Source organism: Microcaecilia unicolor, chromosome 14 (genome assembly GCF_901765095.1).
Source record: "Microcaecilia unicolor chromosome 14, aMicUni1.1, whole genome shotgun sequence".
Taxonomy (NCBI): Eukaryota; Metazoa; Chordata; class Amphibia; order Gymnophiona; family Siphonopidae; genus Microcaecilia; species Microcaecilia unicolor.
In genome coordinates, this window is record NC_044044.1 from 48,335,757 (window position 1) to 48,351,319 (window position 15,563).

The 15,563-nt window shown below is 41.8% G+C and overlaps 1 protein-coding gene across 1 annotated transcript; it reads right to left on the reverse strand.

Moving 5' to 3' along the window:
- Window positions 1-2,463: 2,463 nt before the first annotated feature.
- On the reverse strand, window positions 2,464-15,035 carry LOC115457943 (T-lymphocyte surface antigen Ly-9-like). Its single transcript, XM_030187658.1, has 4 exons — window positions 14,945-15,035; window positions 13,824-14,153; window positions 8,707-8,979; window positions 2,464-2,755 (listed from the first exon to the last, which is right to left on the reverse strand). Exons 1-4 carry the CDS (start codon window positions 14,979-14,981, stop codon window positions 2,625-2,627), a joined length of 771 nt encoding a protein of 256 aa, XP_030043518.1. The 5' UTR covers window positions 14,982-15,035; the 3' UTR covers window positions 2,464-2,624.
- Between the last annotated feature and the right edge of the window lie 528 nt (window positions 15,036-15,563).

Sequence of the window (15,563 nt, forward strand, 5' to 3'; positions counted from 1 at the left end):
AAAGTATGGCATAGTCTACTACTTACAATGTCAACACAATACGTAATAGAACATTTTAATTGACAGCGTAGGGTATAAGCAAAGATGGAACATATAGATAGGTAAGAGAGTAAGAAGACTTAGAAAGTAAGGTGACTGATCTAAAGAAAGTTGCACACGAGGTCAGAGAGATGGTTAAATATTATCTCAGCTAGGGTAGGAGTGGATAAACATGTCCTGTTGCAGTATGTGTAGCCCGAGTCATTCCTTGTGCGTGTGAGTGAGACTAACAAGTTAGTTATTTCTTCCATTAAAGGCCTGGTTGAAAATCCATTGCTTATTTATTTATTACATTTGTACCCCGCGCTTTCCCACACATGGCAGGCTCAATGCGTCTTACATAGCAACAATATAAATAATCACAAAGTCATAAAAGAATATACAGTTTGTGGTAAATGCAAAACTAATGGGGTTAACGGAAAGTAAGTTAAGCATAGGAGGAATTGGGTTCAGAAGGATATGAGCGTTGGGAAGTAGGCGTGGAAAGATGGAAAGGAATGGATCTGGGGTAGCAAAAAGGATAATGGGTAACATGGTCAGAATATAACTATTGTCAATAAGAATCATATGGGCAAGTTTTGGTTGGGTTGGATCGTTAGGGTAGGCTATCTTGAAGAGATGGGTCTTCAGTGCTTTTCTGAAGGGCAGAAGGCCGTTAATGGCGTGAATAGATCTTGGTAGGGCATTCCACAGCTGGCTACCTAAAAAGGAAAAATTTGATGCGTAGAAGGATTTGTACTTAATACCTTTGCAGTTGGGGAGGTGTAGATTCAGGTAAGTACGGGAAGACGTCAAACTGTTCCAAGTTGGGAGGTCAATAAGGTGATTCATGTAGGTGGGGGCTTCTCCGTGTAATATCCTGTAAATCATTGTATGGACTTTAAAGTTAATTCTTCCTCTGATGGGGAGCCAGTGAAGTTTCTATCGAAGAGGTGTTGCGCTGTGGAATCTTGATTTACCAAAAATAAGTCTGGCTGCCGTGTTTTGGGAAGTCTGGAGCTTTTTCAATATTAGGGACTTACTACCTAGAAAGACACTATTGCAGTAATCTACGTATGTAAGAACCGCGGATTGTACTAGGTTTTTGTTTCTTTGTTTGTTTTTTGTTACATTTGTACCCCGCGCTTTCCCACTCATGGCAGGCTCAATGCGGCTTACATGGGGCAATGGAGGGTTAAGTGACTTGCCCAGAGTCACAAGGAGCTGCCTGTGCCTGAAGTGGGAATCAAACTCAGTTCCTCAGTTCCTCAGGACCAAAGTCCACCACCCTAACCACTAGGCCACTCCTCCACTCCGGAAGGTTCCGGAAGGTGTCTAAGGGATATAGGATAAGCAGCATAAAATCTGTTTTACTATTTTGGGATCTTGCCAGGTACTTGTGACCTGGATTGACCACTGTTGGAAACAGGATTCTGGGCTGATGGACGTTTGGTTTGTCCCAGTATGGCAACGCTTATGCTTTTATATACCTATATAATTAAGTGCATCCATCACTATGTAACTTCTTGATTGTATACGTAAGCTAGGCATCTGTCTATTCATTGCCTGGGGATGGTGGGAAGAAGGGAACACAAAGAATTTATTTGGCGGGACCAGGGCCGGAGCCAACTGATGCAAAAAAAGGCTGTGTGGCCTTCCAGTGCTCCAGGTTGGCGTTATTTGAAAGAAATGGTTTGGTAGACATCCTTGTTCTGCAGGTTGTTGCGTCAGTTATTAACCCAGAATTGGGTTTATTGTGTTTGATATTTGGTCGTCCAAATGGAAAAACCCCTGACACAGGCGCTGTGAACCAAAATATGGCTTGTGTCAGGCCCTTAAATTAAGATTTGTCCCTATTTTGAAGGCTCTCGGGGATAGTGTTAAATCATGTTAACATATACTAACAAATCCAGCCAAAGTAGTGGAAGTGACATCCCAACGTCAAAAGGAGAAGCATAGAGGAATCCTGTGCAGAAGGAATGGATCCTCAGAAGCTTAGCTGAAATTGGGTGGCGGAGCAGGTGGGGGGAAGAGGGGTTGGTGGTTGGGAGGCGAGGATAGGGGAGGGCAGACTTATACGGTCTGTAACAGAGCCGGTGATGGGAGGCGGGACTGGTGGTTGGGAGGCGGGAAATACTGCTGGGCAGACTTATATGGTCTGTGCCCTGAAAAGGACAGGTACAAATTCAAGGTAAGGTATACACTTATAGGTTTTTCGTTGGGCAGACTGGATGGACCATGCAGGTCTTTTTCTGCCGTCATCTACTATGTTACTATGTTACTATGTAATCTGAACTGTGGCTCAGACCCTGCTGTTGTAACCACTGGGCAACTCCCTCCACTCCAGTGTGTCCACCTGCAAATATCGGCAGCAACTCCAGCAGAACAAAAAAAAATGGATAATGCAGTCAGTACTTTATTTAATTAAAATATTTATTACCTGCTCAATCCAAAAATACTTTGCGGCGAATAAATCAACATACATATTAAAATCACAAAAACAAAGATACATCATACTCACTCATCTCCTTCCAAATTCATTAGGATCAGGGTTTTTTTTAGAATATACATGTATAAAAACATAAGAAGGATGGAAAGTAATGATGTTATACATTTCTCTGTCTGGTTTTGAAATGAACAACGCTGATTGCTGTTAACAGAATCGCCAGAATGATGGTGGTGAAGATTCCTTTCATAATGCAGTAATGTGTCTGCCGGGTGCTACCCCTGAAGTTTTCTGATAAATTAAAATAGAGAAAAAATAAAGACAATCATCATCTTTATTCCAGAGACTTTACGGAGCAGAGCAGGTTAGGCAAAATTGAGGGATTAACATGGCCTGGAATGATGACGTTGTGCTCATGACGGGTAAACTATTGTAAGTGGGACCTGATGGACCCAGCTGACCAGGAAAGATGGTACCACCTCAGAACTATCTACCCAGGTCCTTCCTGTGATCCAGGGCTTAACAGAAAATACACAAATTCCAGTCAGAGCCAAAATGCAGAAGCTGGTTCTCTATTTGTAAGATTTCCTGCAAAGAAAGGGAGTAGGATGATCTGGCTCTTTCAGAAAACAGGGGGGACGTATATATTTCTTTAAAAAGTCTTTATTAAAGAGAATCAAGTGACTCGACACAGCTGCGATATGTCAGCACCTGTGCGCCTGCTTCAGGAGTCTACAAAACATATAAAAATCATATAAAACCATATACACATGATCAAGACAAAAACTTGGAATTAAAAATACAAATGAAAATAACACTGAAAAGAGTACGTTGCTTGTGAAATATGAAACCTGTTACATATGAAAGTATTACACATGACAAAATACACATTTAAAACGAACATCTGGGTCATTTAGGGTTAGATACTGAGGTTGTGTGTGCTCCAGACTACTGACCTTGTGATGTTCCAAAGGTCTAAAGAGAAAACACATTTTCTGTCTGAGGTTATGTTATTGGATGTCACAATAGTTCATCTATTTTGAAAAAGATGATCGAGAAAAAGTGAGCAAACAAAAAAAGCAACACTGGGCCTTCAAGAGAAAAAATGAGAACATATGGTGCCTTAAGGGATACATCAAATAAAATATGTGTATAGAATAGTCTATAAATGTGACTGGAGTAAAAAGTCACAAAAACTTGTGATAAAAGCCCTGGGATACTAATCGTTTATCATTTATCGTTTATTCATTTTACTAATGATGGTTTAAGGAAATGATATGGGTTTTCCAAAAGCTTGAAAGGGTGAATAAAAGTATAAAAACATATAAACACATGGGTAAAAAAATATAAACACATATAAAATATATCCACATTATAAAATAAGATTGTAATTCTAATCGATCCCATAAGTATTAAAACTTGCCAGCTTTAGTAGTGGAGACAATAAAACAACATAATAAAATAATACAAAGTATTAAAGATACAGATAAAAAAGAAATATACATATTAATTAAAACCTAACGTACAATAAACATGTGCTCCTTTCAAGATACACCTATGTACTCTGTACATGATTGAAATCACAAAAAGGGGATTATAAACTGGTGTACAGCGAACTAAACCTGTATATTCAATTCATGAGAGAAATATACAAAATAGGACTATAACATGATAAACACTAACCCGATATACAGTAGACCAGGTATGTTTTGTACTCTCTAGATAATGGAAATCACAGGAAGGGACTATAATCTATGTCTACATTCAGACCTTGCGGTGTTAAAGTTTGCAGCTGAAAGATTAGTCTTTGCTCCTCTCGTAATAGCATATTATCAGTCATCTTTCTGTGCCACGTTTTTACAATTTATCAAAGAAAGAAAAAGAGGCCTTACAGAATTTGGCCACAAACACAGAAATAGTCATCAAACCAGTAGATAAAGGGGGTGGGATTGTTGTTCTCAACCGCGTCAAGAACATTTCAGAGATACTACTACTACTACTACTACTACTACTACTACTACTATTTAGCATTTCTATAGCGCTACAAGGCATACGCAGCGCTGCACAAACATAGAAGAAAGACAGTCCCTGCTCAAAGAGCTTACAATCTAATAGACAAAAAATAAATAAAGTAAGCAAATCAAATCAATTAATGTGGACGGGAAGGAAGAGAGGAGGGTAGGTGGAGGCGAGTGGTTACAAGTGGTTACGAGTCAAAAGCAATGTTAAAGAGGTGGGCTTTCAGTCTAGATTTAAAGGTGGCCAAGGATGGGGCAAGACGTAGGGGCTCAGGAAGTTTATTCCAGGCGTAGGGTGCAGCGAGACAGAAGGCGCGAAGTCTGGAGTTGGCAGTAATTGAGAAGGGAACAGATAAGAAGGGTTTATCCATGGAGCGGAGTGCACGGGAAGGGGTGTAGGGAAGGACGAGTGTGGAGAGATACTGGGGAGCAGCAGAGTGAATACATTTATAGGTTAGTAGAAGAAGTTTGAACAGGATGCAAAAACGGATAGGGAGCCAGTGAAGGGTCTTGAGGAGAGGGGTAGTATGAGTAAAGCGACCCTGGTGGAAGATGAGACGGGCAGCAGAGTTTTGAACCGACTGGAGAGGGGAGAGGTGACTAAGTGGGAGGCCAGCAAGAAGCAGATTGCAGTAGTCTAAACGAGAGGTGACAAGGGTGTGGATGAGGGTTTTGGTAGAGTGCTCGGAAAGAAAGGGGCGGATTTTACAGATGTTGGATATGAGCAGAGAAGGAGAGAGAAGAGTCAAAGATGACCCCAAGGTTTCGAGCTGAGGAGACAGGGAGAATGAGAGAGCCATCAACAGAAATAGAAAACGGGGGGAGCGGGGATAAAGAACTAAGCGATAGAAGATACTACACACCCTTAGCTGCAGATCCAACTTTAGAAATACAGGAAGATATTTCATCACTCATAGAAGTAGCTCCAAAGCTGGATATCTGACCAACAAAGAGGCCAATTTTCTTCTAACACCAAATCCTACTACTCCTACAATCTATGTGTTACCAAAAATACATTAATCACTAACTGATCCTCCAGGTAGGCCTATCATTTCCGGGAATGGCTCATTCTGGAGCCACCCTCTATCTTTGTTGATTTCTTCCATAGGCCTTATATACCACGTATACCTTCATACATCAGGGATTCTACAAATATGATTAACTTATTACAAGAATTTGATTTAGATCTTGATAATACTCTTATGGTCACTTTGGACATTGACTTCCTGTACACTAATATCCCACAATATGAAGCACTCTAGAATATTGAATAGTAGAGGAGTGTGGTAGCCGTGTTAGTCCACTCTTAAGGTTATCAATAGACATCAAACAAAATAAAACATGGAAAAGAAAATAAGATGATACCTTTTTTATTGGACATAACTTAATACATTTCTTGATTAGCTTTCGAAGGTTGCCCTTCTTCCTCAGATCGGAAACCGCAAGAGGGGCACCCCGCTGAGAGAGAGGAGGAGAGGAAACGGGGCTTAAAAGCCCTGGGGAGGAGCCCGGACAGCTCCAGGTGCACCCAGCCCTCCCTCCCCCAATTACTGTAGGTTGCTATACATGTTATATACTGTCGCAGCTTTGGCGGGGTACCCAAGCCTAATGTGAAATAGGCAGCTGGCGAGCTGCGAGTACGGGGGAGCTCCCTTGCTAGACGGCGGGGAGCTCAAGTTACGATGGCTCAGTCCTGCTAGGACGGCGGACTGAAGGTGGACATAGAATATTGAAGAAACCCTTAGAGACAGGACCACCCATAGATGCATTCCAATTAGATTCATCCTTACAGTAGCAAGTATGGCACTCGCTAATAATTATTTTTGCTTTCAACACAGGTTTTTCCAACAATTAAAAGGCACGGCCATGGGTTCATCCATGGCTGCTGACACAGCCAATTTATATGTCGTCCACTTTGAAAGAACGTTTCTAGAAGACTGGATATGCCAAGGCAGGTGCAGAAGATAGGGACACATTATTATCCTCAAGACTTGACAGACCTGTACCTGATATTGTCTGTACACTTAGAGTTTCTCATCTAGCAGGACACATACAGAATTCCATCAGGAGACCCTGGCACATTTTGCAGAAACATGAATGTTTCAAAAACAAGCATTTAGTCATAGCCTATTCCTGCACAAAGTTACTAAGAAAGCAAACAGAATGTTAGGTATTATTAGGTAAGGAATGGAAAACAAAAATGAGGATGTTATAATGCCTTTGTATCGCTCCATGGTGCGACCGCACCTTGAATATTATGTTCAATTCTGGTCACCACATCTAAAAAAAGGCGCAGAGAAGGGCGACAAAAGTGATAAAGGGGATGGGATGACTTCCCTATAAGGAAAGACTAAAGCGGCTGGGGCTCTTCAGGTCTCCTCTGGAACCTTTTTTAAAATATTGGCATTACATTGGCCACCCTCCAATCTTTCGGTACCACACTCGATTTTAAGGATAAATTACAAATCAATAACAGTAGCTTTGCCAGCTCATTTTTTAGTTCTATCAGTACCCTAGGGTGAATACCATCCAGTCCAGGAGATTTGCTACTCTTCAGTTTGCAGAACTGCTCCATTACATCTTCCAGATTTACAGATATTTCAATAAGTTTCTTCGACTCTTCAGCTTCGAATACCCTGTCCGGCACCGGTATCCCACCCAAATCTTCCTCGTATAGTGAAGAAATGCATTCCGATCTGTAGGTTTTCTGTATAAGGTGGTTGTAAAGCGATGTGTGTCCTTGTGAATAAGCAGGTCCAGAAAACTAATCTCTGTCTCATGGTACTATATTTTGAAATGAAGATTCTCATCCCTCGTGTTCAGCAGGTTGAAGAAAAGATCAAGTGATGTTGTGTCTCCTCTCCAAATCAGAGAAATGTCGTCAATCTATCTCTTATAAAGCACCACTTTCTGTTTGTACGGATGGTCTTCTAGAAATGTTTTTTCAAAGTGGGCAACATATTAATTGGCTATGTCAGCAGCCATGGATGAACCCATGGCCGTGCCTGTTATTTGTTGGAAAAACTTGTGTTAAAAGAAAAAAAATAATTATTAGCGAGTGCCATATTTGCTACTGTAAGTAAAAGGACCCCTAAGTTAATTTCTGCCTCCATTCCTACGCCCCACCCCCTCCAGCTGAAGATCTCCTTCCTGCCTAATTAAATTATATCTTGGGTAGCTGCTGGCACTATCCCCAAGCTGCAGCTGCTGGTTTCGTGCAGGCATGAAAGCTGAATATGCGTGGGGAGGGGGGGAGTGGGCTACAGCTGGCAGTTGTGGTTTGGGGACAGTGCTGACGGCCACCCAAGATGTAAGTATGTTCAGTGGGGAGGAGGTCTTCAGCTGGCGGGGTTGGGGATCCCCACCAGCCCCACTAAGGGAGAAGAGACTTTGAGTGGGCCTCAGCCCAAGTGAATGAGCCCTGGCCCACCCGTGGCTATGCCACTTGCCACTGATTCAGCAGCAGTACCAGCTGTCTTAAGTTAACCGGATAGTTATGCGAATACCACCGCTGATATCAGCAACACCAGGGTAAATTCCAGTGGCTGCTCCAGACCCAAATATTTAGCGTTGAATAGGGGCTGCTACTGAATTTTTGGGTCTAATTCAGCTGTCAGTGGCCAGTGGTTGACAAAATATATTTGCTAACGTATTTTCTGTACGTCTCAGAGAGTATAACCATTGCTTTGATTAAATTTAGGACTCAATGCAATGCATTACGTGAGTTGACTTCAACGTGTGAAGATCCCTATCATTTGCAGACCGTAGCTCTCAGCCTTGTTACCCCTATCTTTCGCAGAAAGCATTACTTTTCCATCTGATTCAGCTCAGTATCCAAAAGACTTTGGACTATGATGTGTTTAATTTGGCTGTTTCCATTGTTCCGATCTGACGAAGGGCAACCTTCGAAAGCTAATCAAGAAATGTATTAAGTTATGTCCAATAAAAAAGGTATCATCTTATTTTCTTTTCCATGTTTTATTTTGTTTGATTTCTATTGATAACCTTTAAGAGTGGACTAACACGGCTACCACACCTCTCTGCTCATGTCACAAAATCCTTAAATGTCTTTAAGACCTGTGCTCAGATGCTCTGGTATAAAAAAACAAGGAATTCATTCACTCTGTTTTGGACTGTATTTGAGTACAAGAAAGAAAGAAAAATCCCCGTATCATTATGAAGGGAGGGCAGGGGGTGTGGAATTGTCTTGCTAGGGACTCTTACCTCCCATACAGAAGCTCCATGGTCTGACCTGTGTAGAGTTCTCACTGACGGGATTCCTTGCTGTACACGTGTATGTGACATTGGACTCCATGGGAACCAGGGACACGTTCAGAAAAGATCCCTCCTGAAATAGTCTCTTGTTTTCTGCTGTCCAGGTGTATTTCACACCTTCTCCCCCATTCTTCACCGTACAATTCAATGCAATGTTGCAGGCTATATTTCCAGAGCCATCTGTGACTTTATAGGGCTCGATAATTGGCTTTTGTAACCGACCTGTATGAGTGAAAAATGCAAAAGGTAGAGGTAAAACTGAAGTGAACTGTGCTTCCTATCATGTCCCATACAGGTGGGAAACGATAGGAGGGATGTGACAGATCTTGCTGAAGTTTCAAACTGGTTAGAGTGGATCATGGGTTATCGTTAAATTTTGATTAAGATTGAAAGATGTTTGTGTTTCTGTGACACACTGTTTGATTATCTCAATACTAGTAAAAAAAGCCCCGTTTCTGATGCAAATGAAACGGGGGCTAGCAAGGTTTTCTTCTGTGTGCATGTGGGAGTGTGTATGTCCCTGCCCTCTGCCCTCTCTCCCTTCCCTTGTGCTGTCTGTCCCCTCCCCCCTCGGAGTCGAGTCCTTCAGTGTTAAGTTTCTTGCTGTGCTGTGTTTGTGTTACAGAGATAGTGAGGGCTTCTGCCCTCTCTCCCCTCCCCCCTCTGATTCCTTCACTGTTACAGAGAGAGCGATTTGATTTTGTGCTTTGCTGTGTTTTCCTTCACTGTTTGTGTTACAGAGAGAGCGAGGGCGGGGCAGACCCTCATGGGGAAACCGGATATCTCTCCCCCTTCACACTTCCGGCTGGAGGCTTCATTTAGAACGTTGGTGGTGCCTTTTATATATAGAGATAATAACATGTGGAGGCAGATTTTAGAAAGGATGTTCAGGTCAGTGCGTCGCATGTGGACGTCCGTTTCTCATATATTTTAGAACAGAATTGGCCAACATACGACCTGTTCTGAAATACATTATTTATATATATGTAATTTATGTATTTATAAAAATATATATACCCTTTCCTTGGTATGGCAAAATGCCAATCAAGATAGTGTACAAACATAAAACACAAAAGCCCCCATTTAGCACAACAAGAAACGTGAAAATCCATTTTCCAAACTGAAGCATCCAGACTACGAATGGGGTAAAACAAGGGACATTGACATCATTGTAGCAGCGTAGGTATGTCCCTATTATAAAACAGTTCTTTTTTTCAAAACACTTCCAGTCATAAATCTTAATGTGTCAATAAATGAAAACTCTCTTAAGTGGATAATCAGGATGTCATTCACAAACCATATGATTTAGAGACTAACATGAATAAGGCAGGAGGCTAGAACATTTAATTCACAAATTTCCCACAATGCCTCAAAAATCTCATCATATGTCCCAATATTTTAACAGCTTTATTGATATCAACAAGAGCGCAAGATATTAAAATTCTTCTTGAAACTTCTTAAATGAAAATTACTTATCGTATGACTCCTTTGTTTTATTTGTCTATAAAATAGCAGCCAACTAATGTGATCACGTTTCGAGCAAGAAGCTCTGCATCAGGGCTTGCCCTCTTCATAAAATACATCTAAAAACATACAAACCATGCATCAAAAAGTGAAATTACTGACTGAAATCATTTTTTATAACACCCATCCACTAAAGTAACTGACTTACATTCATTTCCCCCAGTAATTCTTATAGGCAGTAAAATAATAAAGATGGCACCCAACAATTTATTCAAACTTACTATTCAAATTAACCAATCAAAAAAGGATCACATGTTACTCATTCACCAATCCAAAAACAGCACTAGGATATAACTCTATATCATAAAGGATCGTCACTCGATGGCATAATTTAGATCCTCTGGGGAAAGTGTCTGCAGTCTGTGAATACTTAAGTTAACTCAGGAAGCTGGACCTAAAGTGGGGGTAGACTGGAGGGAAGGGAGAGAGGTGCTGAACCTGTGTGTGTGTGGGGTGGGGGGACTGGAGGGAAGGCCTGCAGGGGGGAGGGGCTCAAGGGAAGGGGGGGAGGTTGGAGGAAAGGGAGAGAGATGTCACAGTGGAAGAAAGAGCCAAATGCTGGAAGAAAGAAGGAGAGAAGCTGGATAAGTGGGATGGTGAGGAGAAAGAGACATTGGTGTGGGTGAGGGAGAGAAGGGAGATGCTGTATGGGGATGGCTTATGAACACAGAGGGACAATGCCTGACACAGGGGGGGAGGATATGGGAATAGAGAGGCAATGCTGGACACTGGGAAGGAGGAGTATATAGACCTACTGCGGCTTAGGAAAAGGACTTCAATGTGCGTGGTTTTCTGACCATAGTCTTTTTTTGTAAGCAGCTTATAACAGTTTTACTTACACAAGTTTTAGTTGATGTGTTTCTCTTATTGGCTATTTATAGTAATGCATTTTGTTATTTAATCTTTTAACAATTCCCCCTCCCCCCCCTTTTTAGAAAGCTGCGCTAGTGGCTGCCGGTGCAGTAAGTCCAACACAGCCCATTCGGCATTGCTGTGTGGCAGCTGCTATCATGGTTTGTATAAAGGGGGGTGGGGGGTTAGTTTGATCAATTTATTAATGTTTAAACAAAAATCTCTTCCTTAGACCACTAATAGAGGGGGGAGTGTAACTGAAAATCAATAGGAAGAATAAGAAGAAAAACAAATTAAGGAGAAGGCCTTAACTAGACTCCAACAATTCTTTAAATAGCCATAGTTTGACTATTTCAGCAAAGCCTTTGACACGGTTCCCCACAGGAGGCTCTTGAATAAACTTGACAGGCTGAAGATAGGACCCAATGTGGTGAACTGGATTAGGAACTGGTTGACGGACAGACGCCAGTGGATGGTGATTAATGGAATTCGCTCGGAAGAGAGAAAGGTGAGTAGCGGAGTGCCTCAGGGATCGGTGCTGGGGCCGATTCTGTTCAATATATTTGTGAGCGACATTGCCGAATTGTTAGAAGGTAAAGTTTGCCTTTTTGCGGATGATACTAAGATTTGTAACAGAGTGGACACCTCGGAGGGAGTGAAAAACATAAAAAAGGATCTGCAGAAGCTAGAAGAATGGTCTAATGTTTGGCAATTAAAATTCAATGCAAAGAAATGCAAAGTGTTGCACTTAGGGAGTAGAAATTAATGGGAAACGTATGTGTTAGGCGGTGAGAGTCTGATATGTACAGGCAGGGAGAGGGTTCTTGGGGTGATAGTATCTGAGGATCTGAAGGCGACGAAACAGCGTGACAAGGCGGTGGCTGTAGGCAGAAGGATGCTAGGCTGTATAGAGAAGAGGTGTGATCAGCAGAAGAAAGGAGGTGTTGAGGCCCCACCTGGAGTATTGTGTTCAGTTTTGGAGGCCGTATCTTGCTAAGGATGTAAAAAGAATTGAAGCAGTGCAAAGAAAAGCTACAAAAATGGTATGGGATTTGCGTTATCAGACATATAAGGAGAGACTTGCTGACCTGAACGTGTATACCCTAGAAGAAAGGAGAAACAGGGGTGATATGATACAGACGTTCAAATATTTGAAAGGTATTAATCCGCAAACGAACCTTTTCCGTTGATGGGAAGGCAGTAGAAGTAGAGGACATGAAATGAGGTTGAGGGGAGCAGTCTCAAGAAAAATGTCAGGAAGTGGTGCATGCTTGGAATGCCCTCCCGCGGGAGGTGGTGGAGATGACAACAGTAACGGAATTCAAAAATGTGTGGGATAAACATAAAGCAATCCTGTTCAGAAGGAATGGATCCTCAGATGCTTAGCGGAGATTGGGTAGCAGCACCGGTGGTTGGGAGACGGGGCAAGTACTGGCAGACTTCTACGGTCTCTGCCCCGAAAATGACAAGGATAAATCAAGGTCAGGTATACATATAAAGTAGAACATATGAGTTTATCTTGTTGGGCAGACTGGATGGACCGTACAGTTCTTTTTCTGCCATCATCTAATATGTTACTATCATTTGATTTCAAGTCTCCCTGGAGATTTTCTTCAACTCTATGAAGGCTTTCAGTTGTTTTTGATCAAAAAATACATATTTAATTCCAAGATAATTTACAATACAATTAAATGGTTAAGCAAGCAAAAATGAAGCACCCAACCTGCATGTGCCTTTTCTCAAATTCAGAAACTGTTTTCGTCTATTCTGACTGCATTTGGTCACATCTGGATAAAACCATACTTTTTGACCACAAAAGAGTTTCTGGGAATTATAGTAAAAAAAAGAGGTTTTAACACAGCAATTGGATTCTGTTGACAAGAAGTGTAGCTTGATCTTGCACCTCAGTCTATGAATATAGTAGAATTGGAAAAGGTGCAGCGAAGGGCGACCAAAATGATAGAGGGGATGGGATGACTTCCCTATGAATAAAGACTAAGGAGGCTAGGGCTTTTCAGCTTGGAGAAGAGACGGGGGGAAGTGAGATCAGGGTGTCATGAATTAATATATACTTCCTTTAGGTTCAAACAAATGTTGTATTGTATGTTCTATTATCTATGTATCGGATGGTAATATGGAATGCACCATAATGTATGGGCGAAGGTTTGAGCTCAAGCCTAACAGTATTTAATGTGAGTAGTCTATGATCTATACATATTTATTATAGATATATGCATACACTGGTGATAAAGATCTACTTGGGCTCAGCTGTATGTACATACACAAATATGAGGAGGCGGAACATCGTATGTGCAATGATGGTTCCATTGTGACACCACCACATATTCCTCTTGGGGATATAATGGGTGTAAACGGTATGGTCTGAGCACATTTAAAACACTTTATAATATTTATAGCATTTTAAAGTGCATATATAAAAAAAGATAACTTATTTTGAACCCAAGTTTATTATAGTGAGTTTATGGTTTAACTTGGTTTGTTGGATTTGTTCTTCCTGATTTTTTTGTAATTGTATATCTAGGCCCAACTCAGCCATTAAAAAAAACACTGACTGCCAGTGGCTGAATATTGACTGGAATAAATATAATAATGTGAACACAACAGTTTATTACATTGAGTAAAACAATTACACAAATATAATGAGATGATTCTAAAATCTGAAAACTTACTGAATACATGAAGTTTATATTCCCTGTTGGAGACTGCAGTTGAATTTGTTGCTATCTGAGCTGTGTAGGATCCTCCATCTTCCTCTCTCAGACTCTGGATTTGTAAAGAGAAGTTGCCATCAGGGATACTCAGTCGCCCTTTAAAACGGGAATCAACGACGTCCAGTCCATTTCCCTCTTTTATTAGGGCAATAGTAACTTCAGTTTCAAAACGCCAGAAGAAGGCATAAACCTTCTCTCCTTGGGGAATCTTAAGAGGTAAAGTGACCGACTCCCCCAGAATCCCAAACACATCCCAGGGGTCTCCTGTATCCTGGGAGCATCCTGTACCTGAAAACACAGAAAAGAGACAGTATGACCCTCCTGGTGCACAGAGAAGCAGAGGGCAGAAGGGTCCTGTGGCTGATGTGATGGAGAGAATGATGGGGCTCCAGTGAGGGACTTAGCTGTTCTCAGTCTATCTGTGACTGGTACTGTCCAGGGTACCTGGTCACAGGGCGGACACCAAGAGATAGAGAGTTTCAACTCTTCCACAGAGTCATCGATTTTAATCTGATCCAGCTAGGACTTTTGAGTATGGAGCAGATAAACTCAGTAAGAAATGTGTCAGTAACCAGCTCAGACAGTTCCCCCTTTTAACAGAGAGAAAAATATCCTTCCTCGTTTTAAGGAAGTTGAGGGTGGAGGTTCGACTCCTAGGATCATTACTAGGGTATCTCGGACCCACCACTGTTTCTGAGTCATAGAAGGAGCTGAGCTGAGGACCTGGCTTGTGGGGAGCTAGAGAGAAGATCTCAAGCACAGACTCCACAATGTAACAGCTAAGGCTCCCCCTTCCCTTCACAGCAGTCCCTACAAAGCTGATTGAGCCTGTTGCTTCTCTTGGAGTTGCAAAGCAGATGGAAATACAGATAGACAGTGAGAGCGGAGACATGAGGTGGAGACATGCAGGGATGAGAAAGGAGGTAGAAGAGCAGAGAGCCAGTGCGGGAAATTTTATATATGAAGCCGAAAATTAGACACCCATAAAAATCGGTGTTCAGTGTTATTCTATATACAGTGCTCCGGGATGAACGCTCTTTAAACCCTAAATATAAGAGAGAGCAGCAGAGGAAACTTACCCCAGATGCTAATCAGAAGAATGAAACGAGAAATCATTTTACACCTGCAGGACTGTCTGTGGCTTGAAGTCGTGATACTGACCTTGGGCTATAAGAGCTCTCTACTGAAAAAGAGACACTTCCTGCAGCTCAGATGGGGAAGCTGACGTATTAAGCTGTGGTCATTTATGTGCTTGATTTGCTAGGAACAGATGAGAAAGTATCCACACTAGCAAACTTCAGAGGCTCAAATAAGTCCCAAAAAGCATTGCCTGTTTAAATATGCTTTGAATTATTCGAGAGCAGAGAAGCCTTCAGTCTTGAAGAGATGAGGAAAGCAACGGTTTCCCTATGGCCATCTCTGCGCACACTCTTTAAAATTAGTGGTTAAAATTGGGCGCGCACAGAATCATTTTTCCACACACCTATAAAAAAGGCCTTTTTAAAAATTGTGCCAAAAATGGACGTGTGGCAAAAAGAAAATTGCCGTGCATCCCTTTTGGGTCTGAGCCCTTACCGCCAGCCATTGACCTAGCGGTAACCGGGCGGTAATGACCTACGCGCACCAAGTGGCATATTTTTCAGACGCGACAAAAATGAAATTACCACAGGGGCCATGCGATAGCCAGGTGGTAACTTG